Source organism: Dichomitus squalens, assembly GCF_000275845.1.
Source record: "Dichomitus squalens LYAD-421 SS1 unplaced genomic scaffold DICSQscaffold_15, whole genome shotgun sequence".
NCBI lineage: Eukaryota > Fungi > Basidiomycota > Agaricomycetes > Polyporales > Polyporaceae > Dichomitus > Dichomitus squalens.
In genome coordinates this window covers 238,321-256,797 of record NW_006766897.1, presented here as the reverse complement: position 1 = coordinate 256,797, position 18,477 = coordinate 238,321, and the positions used below count along the sequence as shown (strand labels likewise).

The following is an 18,477-nucleotide window of genomic DNA, read 5'->3' as shown; positions in this document are numbered from 1 at the left end:
CGCTGGGTGTCGTCGCTGGTGTCACTGCCGTAAGCCCTCCCTTCGCCGCTCGAACAAATCTATGCACTGTCCTCATCGACGTGGCCTGCAAACCTTCGCGGCCTTCAAAACAAGACTTACGCCGACTTACATGCGCGCACATCGTGGCTAACAACGCTCACACTCCTTCGAACTACCACACAACTCCACCGACTTCGTGCTAGACTGTCGTCCGTTAATCCCTAGTGGCTAGACCGCCCGGAAGCATTCCGTCCTTCGGCAATCCATGCAGAGCTACTCGGGCACAGACTTCGTCCTTCATGCTCTACTTTTACGCTCTCTTGACGATCTCTCGCTTTGGGCCACGCTCCTGGTATGGGCGGTCCGCATCCTTACCGTCTCTCTCCTCCTCCGGACGTACATAGGACCGGCGGTAGTGAGCCTCGTCTCGACTCGCCTTCGTGTCCGAAGCATCAGTTTGCGCTCCATCCGCGGCGTATACTTCAAGGCCGGCCATGGGACATGGAGGGTCGAACGCATAGGGATCTCGTACCACCGGCCATCCTCGGGATATGCGACCCGCTTCTCCTTCCAAGTGCAAGGGCTGTCTCTCGAACTGGATAGTGTTTCTACCATCCGAAGCTCCATCCGACACAAGGTACGCAAGCCGCGTCCGACGCCTTCGCGCCTTGCCCGCCGTCTATGGATGATCGTATGTGCCCTGCTATCCTCCCTCTACAACTACGTGGAACCCCACGTCCGTCCCACGATACGGACGTTCGTCGTCACCACGCTCCGCCTTGCTATCTCCGCGCTCCCGACCCTGACGAATGGACTGGACTTTGAGCTCGAACACGCGACGGTCTCGCATTCGTCCATCGCTGGGGTGCGGTGGTCCGTGGGCCATGCAAAGCTGCATTCCGCAGTCTCGCTCGCGTACCTGCCCAGCGTGGTCTCCGTGGACAGCACGAAGGTACCGACTGGACATAGGAGGTTCGCGAGTGTCGCGGATTGGAATGCGAGGCTGAAGGGGAGCTTCCGGAGGACGTGGGACCGAGCCTGGGGCGCGACCCAAGTCTCTGCCTCTATCACACTTCAGGTGAACGCGATCAGTGGGCATGCGGACAAGAGCAGCGAGATGTTTGCTGGTGAGTCGCAAGGGGCCTATTTTAGAGTGTGTCCGCTAACGAGGGTTCAGGTTCGCACCGAGGGCACTACTTCTTGGATGTGCCTTCAGTACAATGGTCCCTATCAGGACGTCTCAACCCTCAGCAGGGCGTGCAACCCCGCAGCGTGGAGATGTCTCTTGACCTCGGAAAGATTAACATTCAGCTGGACGTGGTGCAGAAGTTGCTGAAGACGATGAAGCAACGCCGTGAGGCACAGGAGGGAGGTGGGGGCGACGTGATCCGAGGAACGGGCATGAACGAGGCGTCGTCTGCTCCCCTGTCTGCAACTTCCCAACCATCCACTGGCAATCGGGCAGCCTGGAGGTCTCCGCTGTCCCCCTCCTCCCCTCTCATGGGAGCGCTTTCTGTGAGTGGCCTAGTTTGTGTGTGTAATCAGGAATTTATATGGTCGCTAGGCTTCCATGCGTTGGAGACGGGCTGCTAAACAGAGTCGGGACTTGAAGACGCGCTCACGTGCGGGCGGTGTGAGTACGATGCCTTGGTGAAACAGGTATATGCTGATCTTGCGTGTCCACAGAAACCTATGATGTACATTGTGTATATCAAGTCCGTGGAGGTCAACATTCCTCAGCTGACTGCAAGCATGCAACCACAAGCGGCGAACGGAGCCGGCGGCGCAGTTCTGTACGGAACAATACAGCAGATCAACTTGCGTGCTGGCCTCAGCCACCCTGAAAGCAACGACGTGCATAAGGAATGGCTTGGTATCAAGACTGTTACCAGTACTGAGCCCACAGCTGACGCCTACTCGGTGGTTCTCGAGGCGAAGAAGCTTACTCTCGACAGGAACGGTATTGGCGAGCTCATGGAGCACCTGCGGATAACCACTCTGGACTCTTTCAAATGGCACTCGCTGCTTTCCCAGTGGCCCTCACCGTGGGTCACTGCAGGTCCCGCTCTTCTTGCCGGAGATCCCAATGCTCATCTCCTCGTTTCCAATCTCTCTCTGGCTACTGTGGAGGTGACAGAGCGATTAGACATATTGGAGGGTCTTATTGGTAAAGAACGATCGATAGAGAAGACCGTCCACGGCCAGTCCCTCCTTCCTCCGATGCTCAGCCCGATGCCTCGTGTCTCTTTCGGCGTTCATGTAGGCGAGGTCTCTTTGCGTCTTATTTCGCCTACTAGCGAGTCCGACCAGGACCCATTCGTCTTAGAAGCACGGACAGACGGCATCGCTGCTTCGCTGCAGTCTCACTTCACCGCTCGCCCAGACCATCGTTACGGCAATGTCGAACGAGACTTTACCGGCCTTGACATGGAGTTCCGCTACGGCCTCACCTTGAACCCATTGTACACCAAGATGTGGTTTGGACCCGACGCTCATGCGCGAGGAGCGCATCCCCAGGACTTCCCCGCTCCGTCGTACCCTAGCGAGACCCTCCTGCAGGTGGATGCGGTGCACGCTGGTGGGACGGGACACGGCCTCGGCGAGTTCGCGGATGAAGCGGCAGGCATCGTGTCTGTGGATACCGCAACCATATACACCCACTGTCAGATTGCCACGGACGCCGTCTCTGTTGAGCTCTGGCAACCAGATGTGATCAAGTCACTGGCTCGTATTTTGTCCCGCCTGAATGGCAATCCGAAGCCGAAGACACCGAAGCCTTCCCGTCGCGTCCTGGACGAGCTCCCCTTTGGTGTCGATGTCTCCATTGCGATTGGTCGGTTTAGCGTATTCTTGACTTCGCCTGACCTTGCTCCAGATGACACCCTCAATATATCGCGCGGGATTGCGTCACGCATGGGCATTTCGATCACCTACAATGCGCTGCAAAAGCATCATTGCTCGCGGTTGTCGGCCGTCTTTTCGCGCGATCAGCAGCGGTCGGAGCTCTCGCTACCCAAGGAGCTGATCTTACATGTCGTCCGCGAGCATAGTACGCCTGCAGCCTTCGACACCGCACGTGCCTTGATCCAAGTGTCCTTGTGGGACATAGTCCTGCGAGACGCCTTCGCCACACCCTTCGCCGCCGACGACCCATATGGCCTCGGAGATCAAAGTGTCCATCATCGCTCGCTGGAGTTCCTGCATGTCGATAATTGCGACATCCATGCTGTTATATCTGGTCAACGACCCAACGGCGTTCCTCTTCCGAAGTCTATGGACGATTGCCATGTCGAGATCACCATTCCGAAGGTCCGGGTCAAGATGAACCTCAGTCAAGTGTACAATGCCCTCCTCGCAGCCCACACTGTCCAGACGCTCCTTCCTTCACCCCCGAGATCTGCCGCTGCCGCTCCTGGTGCATCTTCGACGCTTCGTTTGCATTTGCAAGTTCGACACCAGCAGCTGCAGCTACTCTGGCGCTTCCCCCTCTTGGGCAAGATGTTCCTACGGCTCTCTGCGCTGGAGTGCGATATCGGACCTGATCGCAATGTTACCGTGAGATGGGATCATATCCTCACTGCTGTGAACGTTACTGCTCGTCACGAGGGTCATGAGCAGGAAGAGTGGGAGGAGCTGATGAGACTACCACGATGGAAAGTTGAGGTAAACCCAGGCGTCAAACCCGTCCTAATCAGAGTTAAGGGAGACAGCGGCCGTTTGCGGATACCGTTCGACTTCGTTCTGGCCGACTTGATCTTGGACCTCAACCTCACCATCAAGAGTGTCAAGCATCTTGTGCGCCTAGTGCGCTCTGGCAGGTACGAGGATCCTCCGCCTCCCCCTGCGGAAGATGCGAAGCAACTCCCGGACATCCGCATCGAGCTTGGACGGCTTGTCGTGGAAGCCGCTGACGACGAACACGAGGCCAGGATGGCTTTAATCTGGAGGACCGGGTTCAACGCTGCCAAGGTGCGGCGAGAGCGCGAGGAGGCCTTCCAGGCCAAGGTGGAGACGATCACCTCGCCCAAGCCTTCATCAGTGTCTACGTTGCGCAGCGACTCTGACTTCCAGTTCTCATCGAAACACACTGTATCGATCACCGATGCGCGAAATCGGCTTGACCAGGTTCATACCACAGCGTGGAGAGCGGCAATGGACCAAGCGTTCTCCAAACAGACTGAGCGCGAAGAAGCGCACTGGCAGAATCCCATAGGTTCTCTCCGTATCCCTACCGCCCTCAAACATGATATGGTCACTGTTAACAGCGTACTCCCCGTTCCGCCACTCGTTCGACTCGCTTTTAATCAGCTCTCGCTCGCTATCACCCCACCCTCTTTCCCTTACAGCGCTATCCCTGACTACCTCCATGAAGTCGGTAATGGCTTGCCCCGCGACACCCAATACTCCCTGCTTGTCCCCATGCACATCCACTTCACGGTTACATCCTTGCGTCTCGCATTCCGCTCATACCCCCTTCCACTGCTTCATATACCCCCTCATTCTAAGGGTCACACACCGGCACTGGACTTCGACACGGAGCTCGTCATTGCGGAGGAGATAGGCACAGAGAACTCTGTAGAGTGGGTTCCGTGCGAGATCGTTAAAGCCCATAGCGGGATGCATGGCGCAGCGCCGATCTCTTTGAGGATACCGAAAACGCTCATGCCTGTCAAGACGTATGCGCGGCCAACCATTCGTGTACTGACGGATGGTACCACGGACTTCTCGTGGGGTGTCAGCTACCAGCCCGCGACTCAAGACCTCATGAGAGTGCTCGATACGTTGTCGCACGCGCCTCGTGATAGCTCACCTGCTATCGGCTTCTGGGACAAGGTAGGTTCACGTACGAAAGTTCGTCACACTCAACTAACCTAACCTGCTGCAGTTGAGATTGATCTTGCACTGGCGGGTGAAGGTTCTGTTCAGGGGTGAAGTCCACCTCCACATGAAGGGTATGTGACCTATCAATCAACATTTTAGCGAAACGCGCTGACGTTATAACCTAATGTAGGCTCGCGTGATCCATTCCAGCTAGATGGTCACGGAGCAGGTTTTGCCTTTTGTTGGAAAGGCAGCCCTCAGCTACTCATCGGACAGCCTAATGGTGCCTCGGAACTCATTCAAGTCATCAGCGATTCCATGTCGATCATCATACCAAAGTACGTCCTCGTTAAACCTCGCAGTGTGTGATGAGTTTCAAGCCCTGTCCAGCACCAAAGACACGTATGGTGATGGGACCAAGAAACCGAGTACCAAGGATGATACTGCCAGACCAGCTCCGATAATCTGTGCGAAGTTCCGTTCTGGCACTTGCTTCGGTGTTAGATTTGTCCTTGAGCGGACTTGCGGACCCGAATGTGGTAATTGCAGTGGGAAACCCTTCGACCGCCAGTGTCGTATGTACCACTTCAAGCCTCACTATGATGTCAAACTAGAGTGGAAAGATCAAATACCAGTGATCAAGGTATGTTGTTGCTAGGCATGAAAGAATGCGCTGACTGACGGCAAAACTCAGTCTCAAAACGACTCGTACAACGGGTTCCGTTCCGACTTCATTCATATGTCGATATCATTGACCTCCGGGTTGCGCAAGACCGCGCATATTCAGCCGAACAATCTCCATCTCTCCCCGACCGTCTTTGAGCACTTCTGGTCCTGGTGGCATCTGTTCAATGGAGCCCTGTCACTTCCCGTGCGACAAGGCAAGCTGTATCCTCGGAAACGACCTATCTCTCCCAAGTTCGGGCAACATCTCTCTACCCTCAAGTATCTTGTCTCGGTTCCTAAAGTGTTCATCTCGCACGTCTACGTAGACGACTCGCAAGATGCTTGGGCCGACGGAGTGACCCCTTATGTTGGTGTAAAGGCGCTGATCAACGAGTTCCATGCGGATTTGCATCAGCGGGACACGGAAAGAACAGAGGTTACGCATGGTGGGACGAAGACCATTCATCACAAGCCGTTCTACGCCATTGAGGTCGTACTCAAAGGCCTCGATCTGCGTGCCATGTTGGCTGTGTTCTCGGACCCGCTGAAACAGTGTACTCCTATCGAGTACTCTCCCCTGGTCAGTAATTACCGCACACGAAATGATCTACCGTCTATCCCTCTGCACTCGAGTTGGGTGGACATGGATGACTTCGCCTTCGTCAAGACGGAGAGAACCTCGGTTCCGGATGTGCATCTCCTCCCTGCTGTCTCATGTCCCCGTTTCACCTACTTCAAGCAAGAGGATTCTGGTGCTCCTGATCGCAAAGCCACTTCGGCCTCCCGCAGCAAATTCGGTGCTGAAGACACCCACGTGTGCTTCATCGGCAAGGAACCTTGTGAGTCTTGAGCAATCAGGGGTGTTCCATTGTCTGAATTGCTAGTAGCTGTGTCGCAGGTGCAGATGGATCTGGTTTCCGAACGGATCGACCGGCTGCATGAGAAGGCTCGCCAACAACCTGACGGACTACACGATCATGCTAGTGCACATTCTCACGACAATGACTCTCACGAGAATGGTGATGCTGTGAGTGGTCCTAAAGGTCCCGCACCGTACGTTCGTTGCTTACAGTGTCGCAGAGGCGCGCTGGGAGCGATCTACCGAGGATGATCTCGCTCCTTGAAAGTTACAAGACACAACTCCGTAATATCGACAAGGCGGCTCAGGCTACGGCGGCTCGCAACAGGAACTCGAGCTACTACATGCCTACCGATCTGGTCACTCCTGAGGAATGGGCCGAGTTTGACAACGTATACCAGATGCACAATCCGCATATCATCATGGACAATGCGATCCGAGATGTGAGTGGCTTAAACCGTACTTTTTTCGGTTGATTGAAAGCGTACTCAGATCATGATGCAATACTATTACTGCTCTCGATCACGGAGAGGCTTCGAATATCATATGGCTCAGCGGTTCGTGCCATGCTAGTGTTTTGGGTCTCAAGCAGTGCTGATTGGGGTGTCAAAGTGCTGTGAAGTTCATTCGCGACCAAGCACAAGCATCTTTTGCCGAGTTCCAACGCGAGACGGATAAGCATTCCGGACCTTCCTTAAGCGCACATGCAGCGGCAGCAAAGATCAAGACGTTCTTGACAGGCGACAGCGCTGGGGACACCCCTGTTGAATTCGCGCCTCAAACAGTGTCTAAGCTCTCTCCTACTGTAGATCCTCTCTACGGTTGGGCCGAGGGAGTGTCTGTGAGGAAGGGACACTTCTGTTTACTGCTCAAGCCGCAAATCGTCCTTCGTAGCAATGATGATCGCGAGTCTGTGTGCGTTCTTGCTGCGGTACAGGGGAAGTTGAAGACGTTTGCCATCATGGACGACGCCAACGTCAACGATCCCGTCAGCGGCAAGATCATGAACAGGTGAAGTTTCATTGACTACTACGTGTTCGGAGGACTTACGGCGCACATACCTCCTGCAGGAACTTTGCGTGGCTGACAGGACTGCAGACGTTTTCTCCTTCTGCGACGAATACCTCTGGCAAGGACTACGTTCCGCTAGAAGTCCTCGTCGACCTGCGGGCAGACAACAGCGACTTTGATCGCCTTGTCCCACAAACAGACGCCACGTTCCAGTATGACAAGTTCAATCGCCTGCGCTTGCGGAACGATACTACTGCGGTCGCAAAATCCGTTGAGCACAAGCACGCTCACCTGCAGAATCAGACGGTATGCGTTCCTATTATACGTCCTAATAGAGCACCGCTGATGCCCTGATGTCTTGACAGGATCTCATCCGAGTTCACGTTCCCAGATTCACCGTCTCAGCAAACGATCGTCACTTCCAGGCCATCTCCAACATTGTCACGAAACTCCTGCTCTTCACCGATGCCGCCCACAAGACGCGTGCGGAGAAGCTCGAGAACCTCTTGTTCAGCTATGACTTTACGAACTTCACCTCTGCAGCCGACGTCGTAGCGGGGATGCAGCACCGGCTCCGCCAAGCCCTGGAGACCAAGGTCGACGCCGAGCAGAAACTGCGTGGATTAGGCAACCCCGGCCGCGTCGAGCTTCTCAAGATCGACGCCCACATCCTCCTGCTGATCGAGGAACTCAACTTGATCTTCGATGCCATTAAACTTGCCCAGGACAAAGCGAGCAGCGAGTCCGATCAGAAGTCTGCGCTGCTGCTCCACGCATCGTCCGAAGAGCTGTCGTGGCGTATGCTCGACCAACACGACCAGCTCCTGGCCAAAGTTGCTATCCGGGTGACGGACTACTACTGGCTCAGCAGGCACGACAGTTCGACGGTGAACAACTTGGCCGTGGGCGACTTGCAGGCGTTCGATGGCGCTGCAGATGCAGAGTGGACAGAGATCCTTTCAAAGTACGACGAGCCGTCTACGCATCCTCTCGTAAAGGTACGTCGCGGCTCACGCCTCGCATATGCGCTTCGCTGAATTATCGCTCCCGTCATAGCGCAAGCTCTTCTTGCTGGCTCACTGGACCGTACTACCTCCCGTCGGGGGTATAACGATCTACGAGGACTTCGAGCTCTCACTTCACCCCATGCGCCTTCAGATCGACACCCGCGTCGGGCGGAAGATCATGTGCTACGTCTGGCCTTCACGCCGGGACCGCCCCCAGAGCCCGACGGAGACCGAGTCCTTCGCCGTTCCAGACGACGACGACGTCGACGAGAAGAGGCCCAAGGGTCTCCCCGCGGTCACGTACACCACCTCCCCGCGATCCGCTTCCTTCGATCTCTACCCGACCCGCAAGTCTCTGGACCTGAACAGGCTCGCGCCCCCGCCGGCCCTGCGGAGACTGGGCACCTCGCGCTCGTTCACGGATCTGCGGAAGGAGCGCCAGGACTCGCTGCAGGTGCCGAGGATCCAGCGCATGAACTCGAGCGGGAACCTGAGGGCGAACTCGAGCGTGAACCTGCGGACTAACTCGACGGACGGATGGGGGATGACGAAGGCGGCGTCGATGGGCACGACGAAGTCGGCACACCAGTCTAAGGACAAGCTGCGGAGCAAGGAGACCGACGACGCGATGGAGATGAAGACGAGGGCGTCGCAGAAGACGTTCGTCCGGGTCAAGATCGCGAGGTGCGTTGTCTTTGCGATGCCGCGTTCACGCAGAAGCTCCTGACATTGAACATGGTTTTACAGCTTGCATCTCTTGTTAAGCATCGCGAAGGAGGACTCGTTCTTGTGCCGCGATGCGCGAATACGGACTCGCGACCTGGAGTATCGTAATCGGACGTGGAGTGTAAGTTGCGTTGGCTAGCCTGAGTCCCCCTAGCTAACTTGCATATACACCAGTTCGAGGAGCTAGTTGAACAGTTCATCCCCTCCGGCCGGAACTGGCGCGGCTGGGTCAAGGTGGCTTTCCAGCAGCCACTGGTACCGGTACTGCCTGTCGCGCGCGAGCTGATCACCAAGACGAAGTGGATCGCGAAAAAGGACACTCATCTGACGGACCGACCGAGCCGGCCCAGCACGCCGAAGCTGCTGAGGGCCAAACGGCCGACGGCCGCCGGCGACTTGGACGGGCCCCGGAAGTCCGGTGACAAATCCACCGCTATCCTCACGGATCCTTCGTTCCTTACGAGCGAGCCCGAGGCGCTTCGGGACGCCACGATGCAGCCAAAGCGGGAGGGCGGGGTGCGCAAACGGGCGATGAGCCTCTTCCGGCGCAAACACCGCCATGGAAACGACAGCACAGATACCTCAGAGGCGAGTGGAAGCATTACGAGCGTACGTCATTGATCCTCGTGGCCCGGCTGAGGCTGATAGATACCATGTTTGCTTCCAGACTGCGTCATCGTCTCAGACGTCCCAGACAGCCAGCGTGGAGTCGGTATCTACTTCGGATGGACGGCAATAACAGGCGGTGGATATGCTAGATGTACTGTATGATATAGGAATACTGGATTGCGACCTAATCTTCTTATCCTCGCTCGCGTTCGTTTCATCAGTGCGATAAGCACTTGGGCCGGGCCAGTGTTGACAGAATGGGGTTGATGACACCGGATCAGATTCGTGGGAACTCTGACAGGGACGCACAGATTGCTCTCAGAACTTGAGGCTGCGAAGAGAGATGAAGAGCCAGAAGCTTGTCCGCAAAACGAGGTCGATGAGCCTGGAATGTGCTCTTCCGGGTTCGTCTGTGGTGGACAAGAGGGATATTACGAGTCAGCATGGGCGGCTGTTGGGCGGATCTGAGACGGGGAGGATGAGATCATAGGCCAGGTCCGGGTGTGGGCCGAGACTGTCCGCAATGTGCACCACCCATTGCCATCGCTGCCATTGCCCCGATGACCCCTGTGCTCGTGCTTTCTCTCGTCTCGCCCTTCCATCCCGTTCCTCAACCTCCTGGGCCACCTCCCACTCATGCCCTCCGTTCGCGTCAAGAAGGGCTACCGCACTCTCGATGACGCCTCCTACAGCAATGGCAGACCGCGTTCCCGGTCCCTGTCCGCCGCCCCTCCCCCTCCCCCTTCCGACCAGCAGCAGGAGATTGAGATGATGTTGAGGCCTCCTCCAATCGTGCGCCAGCGGTCATGGTCCAGCAGGAGTACCAAGACCGTCCCCGCGCCATCCTGGAGGCCTCGCGCACCTAGCAAGGTCTCTAGCCATATCATGCTGAACTCCAGGCAGCTGCCCCACCGCCCTTCCGTGTCGTCCATTCCTGAGGGTTTTGTAGCGGGTCCTTCGCGTCGGGTGAACGGCACATCAAGCACACTCCACCAGCGTTCCCATCATTCGCTGCGACACCCACCGGACGGATACTTTGCGGAGGGACAGCAGGCCGAGCTTCGGGTACCCAACAATGGCCATGGCGACTTGGAGGGCAGTCAGATAAACCTCGCCCTCCGACAGATTGAGGGCGACGACTATGACAGGTCGGACTCCGAGGATGAACACCACCACGATGACATTGTAGAGCATCTGGATGTTATAGGTACGCGACTGTGCGATTCCAGAACGTCCTTCTTCTCTGACATCGTCTTGGTCGGCAGATCCTCAGGTTTCTACCGTGTCCACTCTGACTAATGCCGCCAATGCAATCGTGGTGTGAGTCTTATGAATAATATCATCCGAGATCATGCCCTCACGTCATCGTTTGCAGTCCTCCGTTGTCCTTCTACTCAAGAAAACCCGTCATCGTCCTTCCACGGCCCAAGAGAAAGAAGAAGAAACAAAATGATGTGGAGAAGGGCACCGCCACCACGGAGGAAGAGAACCTCCATGAAGATGCCCTGGACGAGCACGTCCATGACGTGCTCAACAAACGCGACAAATTTCGGAGGATAATGGCTGGCGTGTGGTCCTTTCTGAAGACTCGTAAGTAATATCCAATCAACTTGTATCAGTCAATTCGTGCTAAAGTGATGCTACTCGAACAGCATTGGGAGTGAGTGGACTCTTCTTTGCCTGTTTTTCCTTCGTTATGCTTACGCACCCCCTAGATCGTCACCGCCATCTACGGATTCAACGTCGGTGAGTCTCACACAGCGCATCATCACTTCGTAGGACTTGACTGACCGTGCCGCGTGTAGTATTCTGGGGATGCGGCATTGTCGTTTTCCTCATACCACTCTGGGATGTGCACAACGACCTTCAACAGGGCTATTGGGTCGAGCTTTGTCAGCAAGTGGAGACCGGTATGTATCACTGCGCTGCAGCGGGGGAGGAGATAAGCTGAATCTAGGTTTAGGTCTCTTCACGGTGACGAGTATTGGATTTATTCCATTCCGAGTCATGGATACATATCGTGAGTACATGACTACACTTCAGTTCTATTCCGGATTAATTTCCGCACCAGGAATTTGCAAGATCTGGTACTACCAGCGCAAGATCCTTCAACTGCGGCAGAAGGCCGGCTTGCTCGACCTGTACGATCCAGACGATTTACCAGACCCTGTCTACGACAAGAATTACGTCCAAGTTTTGAGCGACAAGGAGCAAATCGACTTGCATTATCGTAAGCACCTTGCGTGACGCGCACTGCCCTTCTAGGCTAACCAAGAGTATAGAGCAACACCAGTTCATGAAGTCTCAGACGTGGTATCGACCGCATGGCACGCAGACCCATAGAGTGAGTAGTTCCTAGTTGTCCGACGCCTTGATATTAACTCCCTCCTGCTCTCCATAGGCCTTTCCTATCGCGTAAGATTCCCATGCGAATCCTCGGTATTCTTCCTACTGACGTGCTAGCAGACTCGCGCTCTGGATATGCATATGCAACGACCTGAACTCCTTTTTCCAGTGCCTCCTGAGCGGCACGATGTGGGGTCTCGATCGGTAAGGGCCTTGCGGTCGCGATCGCGCATCACGACCATTACTCACATCTACCCATCAGCTTCCAGCGGCCAGCTTGGACGACGGGCACCACACTGCCACTATCCTTCGTGCGTACAGATCGCTCGTGGTGTCCGTGGAAGGGCTTGGCTGACGCACACACGCACCGTTAGCTCGCAGGCATCGCCGCTGGGGTGCTCATCTACTGGGGCGGGCGCAAGACCCGGCGGACGCAGCAAGTCGAGGACCGGCTGCGCCTCGCGCTCGACATGGAGACCGACGCCAAGAGCCACCGTGAAGAGCGCTCCGGTTCAGCATCGCTCAGCGCCACAGAGGAGGGCGTGCAGCAACCTCCACGGGCACTCGAGGGGGCGCAGACGTCGTCGAAGGTCGCCTCGCCGGCCGCGTCTGAGACGAACTTGGCCCCTGCCGCCGTCGACTATGCTGCGGGTGGAGGCCAGACGGCGACCATCCCGGAGGAGGCGCCGCAGGCGAGGGAGCGCAAGCCGTCCTCCGCTTCCTTGATGTTCTCCGAGGAGATGGTGGTGCCGCTCGCCGAAGACATCCATAACCGCTAGAATGTACCATAGGGGCCGACGATACCTGCTGGCTTTCGCGGGTTTGTTGCTGTACTTTGATCTAACATCATCTTGTGTATCTTGCGGGTTTGGGCTTCGCCGTTCTTCGTGTCTGTCTGTACTCTCAATGTACTTACCTCCGTTTACACGAGCTTTGACTCGACCTTTTCTGGTTCACATCACACCAACACACTGCACCATTTTTACATTTACGACTTCTTGCATACACACGACTTCTTATGACAGTTGTTAATGCTTTCACGCACTCGCTCGCCTGAAGGTGTTCATGAACCACCGTGAGATCGCAATGCGTTACGGATACATGATGCTCGTCATCGTGACTACTATACATGAGTGCCGTTGAAAGCACTTTTGAGGATTGTTGAAATCCGCCCAAATACACCACCACCAAACCGTCCATCATAGAAACCAATGAGGCCCAGAGCCCCCGCCGTTGCGGGACGTACCCTGGTCCCAAGGTGCCTTCACGCGGCTAGCCACGCCAACAGACGCGCCCGCCCGAATGCCCCGCCGCGGAGAAGCGACGAACAAAGACGGAGCGGGAGCGTCACCCTTGACGTCGGCGGTGGCTATAACGGCCGCGGGAGCGGCACCGGCACCCACACGGCTACACGTTTTCTGCTTATCATCCACACGACTGCACAACAATTGGGCCGAGATATTGCAGGACACCTCGTTGAGAGTGCGCTGATAAGTTACTGGGGTAGGACCGTAACGCGGGCGCTGTTGAAGCGCAAGGACTGCGTCGCCCGCCTACGCGTACGTCTGGCGGGCCCAGCGCGCGGCGTTGACGAGGTTGACGAGCGAGGCCTCGGTCTCGGACCAGCCGCGGGTCTTCAGGCCGCAGTCGGGGTTGATGACGAGGAGGTCGGCGGGGAGGGTGCCGAGCATCGCCGCGATGCGCTCCTTGATCTCCTCCTCGGACGGCACACGGGGCGAGTGGATGTCGTAGACGCCAGGGCCGATCTGGTTCGAGTAGCCGTAGTGCTTGAAGGTGTTGAGGAGCTTGAGGTCGCTCTTCGACGCCTCGATGGAGATGACGTCCGCATCCAGCGCCTGGATCGAAGGGAAGATGTCGTCGAAGTCGGAGTAGCAGAAGTGCGAGTGGGTCTGGAGCGCGTCAGTGACACCAGCGGTCGCGAGCTTGAACGACGGGAGGGCCCAGTCGAGGTACGCCTGCCAGTCGGCCTTGCGTAGAGGGAGGCCCTCGCGGAGAGCGGGCTCGTCAACCTGGACGGCCTTGATGCCAGCCTTCTCAAGGTCGATGACCTCGTCGCGCAGAGCGAGCGCGAGCTGCTTGCACTGGAGCTCACGAGAGACATCGGCACGAGGGAACGACCAGTTGAGGATGGTAACGGGCCCGGTAAGCATACCCTTCATAGGCTTGCTGGTAAGGCTCTGAGCGTAGCTACTCCAACGAACAGTGATCGGCTTCGGGCGGCTGACGTCCGAGACGATGATGGGCGGACGGACGTAGCGAGAGCCGTACGACTGCACCCAGCCGTTCTGGGTAAAGACGAAGCCCTCGAACTGCTCGCCGAAGTATTGAACCATGTCGTTGCGCTCGGGCTCACCGTGGACAAGGAGGTCAAGGCCGATGCGCTCCTGGAAACGAACGACGTTCTCTATCTCCTTCTCGATGAATTTCTCGTACTCAGCCACGGTGATCTCCTTCTTGTTGAGCTTGGCGCGAGCCTGACGAATCTCCTTGGTCTGGGGGAAAGAACCGATGGTCGTCGTAGGGAACTTGGGAAGCTGAAGCTGCTTCTGTTGAATCTCCTTGCGGACCGAGAAGGGGCTCTTGCGCTCGAACTGGTCGGGAGTGATAGCAGCGACGCGGCTGCGGACGCTGGCATCCGAGTTACGCTCAAACTCACGGCGCTTGGCGATGGAGACACGGTTCGCCTCCACAGCTTCGGCAACCTTAGCGTCCTGAGAGCCAGAGAGAGACGCGGCAATAACAGCAATCTCGGAAGCTTTCTCGAGAGCGAATGAGAACCAGTCCTTCTGCTCAGGGGTGAGCTTATTCTCCGCGGCAAGAGTGACCGGAGTGTGAAGGAGAGACGAGGAGGATGCGATAATGACGCGGTCCTGGCCGAGGGCGTCGATAGCCTTCTGGCCGAGCTTGATGGCAGCCTGGAAGTCAGTCTTCCAAATGTTCCGGCCAGAGACAACACCGAGGGAGAGGATCAGGTTCGTGGGCTTGACGGCAGCGATGACCTCCTCGAGCTGGCCCGGGGCACGATCGAGATCGATGTGCAGACCGGCGACAGGGAGCTTCGCAACAAAGGTGACGTTAGAGTCGAGGCGGCCATAGTAGCTCGCGATAATGAGCTTGGGGGACACAGGCGCGAGCTCAGCATAGGCCGACGCGTACTGCTTCTCGTAGAGAGCAGCCTGGTCGAGAACGAGGAAGGGCTCATCGATCTGGACAGATTCGGCACCCGCGTCCTTGAGAGCGGCCAGAAGCTGCTTGTAGATCGGGATGAGCTTGGGGAGGAGGGAGATGGGCTGGAAGCCGGCGCTAGCCTCCTTGGCGTTCTTGCCGAGGGCGAGGAAGGTGATGGGACCGACGACGACGGGGCGAGTCTCAATGCCAAGATCCTTCGCTTCGCGGTACTCCTCGAGAGCCTTGTTGAAGTTCAGCTTGAACTCAGTCTCCTCGGAAAACTCAGGAACGACGAAGTGGTAGTTCGAGTCGAACCTGCCGAGATCCACGATGATCAGATTCACGGCATTCTGCTAATCAAAATCAAACAGTCGCAGAACGAAGCGATAACGTACCATTTCTTCATCTCACTAGCGGGGACATCGACACCGTCCGCCTGACGGCCACGGCCCATAGCGAAGTAGACATCAAGAGGAGAAAGCCCCTTGCCCAAGTAACGCTTGGGGATGACGTTGAATGCAGCGGAGTGGTCAAGAATGTGGTCGTAGAGGGTGAAGTCACCGCTGAAGTAGATTGTCCATCAATCCTTCTGGACGTGAGAGAGACGAAAGTAGGTGGAGGGGACGTACCTAGGGATGAGGTTCACACCACGCTCCTTGAGGCTGGTCCAGCTAGCCTTCTTGACATCGGCGGCAGCCTTGGTGAGCTCGTCGGCAGAGAGCTTGCCACCCCAGTAGGCCTCGACAGCCTTCTTAACCTCACGGTTCGCACCTACATGGACCAGTCAATACCGAGTGCTGATGAGCCGAAAGCGTTCCACCAAAATCATACCGATGCGAGGAAACCCAAGGACACTGGAGAGGACCATAGCAATCGGACGGAAGCGTGGTAGGGAGATGGTGGGAGAAGAAGAGGGATGGGGCGAACAGGCCAAGAGGATGAGGGTATTTGAGGAATTTTAGCAGAATGGCGCGAGCGTTCGGCATTTACCCAAACGGCCTGGATGGTGCCCAATCAAGAAAATATGCGGTCGATCGATATCGTGCGATGTATACGCCTTCGTCTGAGACTGCAACGCGTCCTCTGCGAGGCCGCTAAGTCCAACCGAGCGAATAGCGTCCACGGGGGGCTCGAACGTTCCCAGACATACGCACGACCGTCGTTATCTGCCCAAACAAACTCGAATATACCTCACCCATGAACACTGATAAGTAGCTCGCCAACTGTCTCGAACGCAGCCATGGTCGGTCCCAATCTCAAGCTTGCGATGGCCGATGTCCATTGCACGATCTCGTGAATGAGAAGCACTATAGTAGCGAGGAAACGTGTCATACGCGCACGTCCGCGTAGCATCGATGATCCTCTCTGGGCAGTGATTCGAATCGACTCCGACGTGTGGGTTCCCTGGCCAGGCTACATACTCTGTAACGTCTTCAATGTCCGTGTTCAGTCCTAGGCCTCTCTTGCCTACTTATCAGCAATAGTACGTTGCATTTCTGCGAGTCCCAAAGAGGCGAAGGCGAATACGGTTGATATCAAGCAGGCAGCGGCCCCCACTGTTGTAGCCGAAACGCGACTCCGCCTTCGACCATCATACACGACACAAGGCGGTAACTCTGAGAGGATGAGCAGGGTCGTGGGCTGAACGGATGCGTTCGCGAACTTGTGCCATCTGCCCACCTGACCAGTATTCGTGACGAGCGCATAACGCAATTCAGAGTACATCCACCGCTCTCTATCGCCGCCATCGACGACTTCATCGTTCTTCCGCCCCCTTCACCCCAATCATATGAGCGAGATCCATACGCCCTCGCTCCCGGACCGGGCAAGCGTTCTCCTTCCTCAAATATCCCTCTTGTCTTCTGAGAGTCCCCCTTCTCCCCCCTGCTTCTTCAGCCATGTCCAATAACCCCTCATTTGTGCTCAAGAAGGTCGACGACGTTGTGTTTGAAGAGAAGCCTATCCCCGATAGTAGGTCGTTTCCCGATGCACGATGTCGATTGTAGCGCTCATAGCTTCACCAAGTCAAGGATGATGAGGTTCTCATTGCCGTGAAGAAGACCGGTACGTCCGTGCCATCTGCCGCGATAGTCATCGTATGCTAACTGTAGTACAAAGGTATTTGTGGATCCGACGTCCACTTTCTCGTCGCAGGTCGCATCGGCGACTACGTCGTCGAAAAGCCCATGGTTAGCGTCTTCAGTTTATGACGTCGTTTTTTCCGATAATCAATTGTGTGTGCAGGTTCTTGGTCACGAGTCTGCTGGTATTGTGCACAAAGGTCCGCAAACACAACATCGCAGGACATTGCTTGTGCTAACTACTTGATGTACGCGCAGTTGGTAGCAAGGTCACCGACCTGAAGCCCGGGGACCGCGTCGCGATGGAGCCCGGTGCGACTTGCCGCAAGTGCGATGCCTGCAAGCGTGGCCGCTACGAGGTACATCCCGGTACTGAACGCTATACGTCTCTGAAGTTCGCTAACAAACGACGCCCAGCTCTGTCCGGACATCGTCTTCGCAGCGACGCCTCCCCATGACGGCACCCTTGCGCGATACTACCCTATTCCTGCTGATCTCTGCTATAAGCTACCGGACCACCTCACTCTTGAGGATGGTGCCATGGTGAGTCGCTGAACACCTCTTCAAACCCACAATATGACGACCGTATCTTCCCTTTTCCCCCAGATGGAGCCTCTCTCCGTCGCGATACATGCTGTCGCAAACATCGCCAGCATCAAGCCCGCCGAGACTGTCGCTGTCTTCGGTGCAGGGCCCGTCGGTCTCCTCTGCATGGCCGTCGCACGCGCCCTTGGCGCTGCGCGCGTCATCGCGGTCGACATCGTGCCCTCCCGCCTCGAGTTCGCCAAGTCGTACGCGGCGACGGACACGTACCTCCCCCCGCAGTTCCAGGAGGGCGAGTCGCGCATCGAGTACTCGAGGCGCAACGCGAAGCAGATGCAGACGCAGCTTGGACTGGAGGAGCGCGGCCTGAAGGCCGTCGACCTCATCGTCGACGCGTCGGGCGCGGAGGTGTCCATCCAGACGGGTATCTACGTCGCCAAGCACGGCGGGCGGTTCGTCCAGGTGCGCTAAAAGTTCCTTCCTTGAGACTGTTCTTCGGTTGCTCGGACCAGTTGCTAATTTCCGGTCGTCGTGTGCTTGTATAGGTCGGGATGGGTACTCCGGAAGTTCAGATCCCAATCACGACGCTGCTCGTTAAGGAGATCGACTTCAGGGGCTC

General features: G+C 56.6%; 2 protein-coding genes across 2 annotated transcripts in view; both read left to right on the top strand.

The window, feature by feature from the left end:
• Nucleotides 1-259: 259 nt before the first annotated feature.
• Nucleotides 260-14,415, top strand: DICSQDRAFT_86641 (uncharacterized protein). The gene is made up of 30 exons (XM_007365952.1): nucleotides 260-1,127; nucleotides 1,178-1,515; nucleotides 1,565-1,633; nucleotides 1,687-4,833; nucleotides 4,886-4,952; nucleotides 5,012-5,159; nucleotides 5,212-5,464; nucleotides 5,516-6,326; nucleotides 6,375-6,514; nucleotides 6,568-6,789; nucleotides 6,839-6,903; nucleotides 6,959-7,357; nucleotides 7,417-7,663; nucleotides 7,723-8,355; nucleotides 8,414-9,048; nucleotides 9,112-9,211; nucleotides 9,265-9,699; nucleotides 10,570-10,906; nucleotides 10,965-11,019; nucleotides 11,075-11,289; nucleotides 11,352-11,359; nucleotides 11,415-11,445; nucleotides 11,505-11,609; nucleotides 11,663-11,719; nucleotides 11,771-11,929; nucleotides 11,982-12,043; nucleotides 12,101-12,114; nucleotides 12,166-12,249; nucleotides 12,308-12,356; nucleotides 12,420-14,415. The coding sequence occupies exons 1-30, from the start codon at nucleotides 266-268 to the stop codon at nucleotides 12,822-12,824; spliced, it is 10,152 nt and encodes a 3,383-aa protein (XP_007366014.1). The 5' UTR covers nucleotides 260-265; the 3' UTR covers nucleotides 12,825-14,415.
• A 2,625-nt stretch (nucleotides 14,416-17,040) lies between these two features.
• DICSQDRAFT_136749 (xylitol dehydrogenase) overlaps nucleotides 17,041-18,477 on the top strand; it is a 2,615-nt gene continuing 1,178 nt past the window's right edge. The window contains exons 1-8 of the mRNA XM_007365951.1: nucleotides 17,041-17,059; nucleotides 17,131-17,205; nucleotides 17,260-17,298; nucleotides 17,353-17,423; nucleotides 17,479-17,515; nucleotides 17,574-17,674; nucleotides 17,733-17,858; nucleotides 17,922-18,320. Of these exons, the coding sequence (XP_007366013.1) occupies nucleotides 17,133-17,205; nucleotides 17,260-17,298; nucleotides 17,353-17,423; nucleotides 17,479-17,515; nucleotides 17,574-17,674; nucleotides 17,733-17,858; nucleotides 17,922-18,320 (846 nt within the window). The 5' untranslated portion in view covers nucleotides 17,041-17,059; nucleotides 17,131-17,132. The remainder of the gene's footprint in view (nucleotides 17,060-17,130; nucleotides 17,206-17,259; nucleotides 17,299-17,352; nucleotides 17,424-17,478; nucleotides 17,516-17,573; nucleotides 17,675-17,732; nucleotides 17,859-17,921; nucleotides 18,321-18,477) is intronic.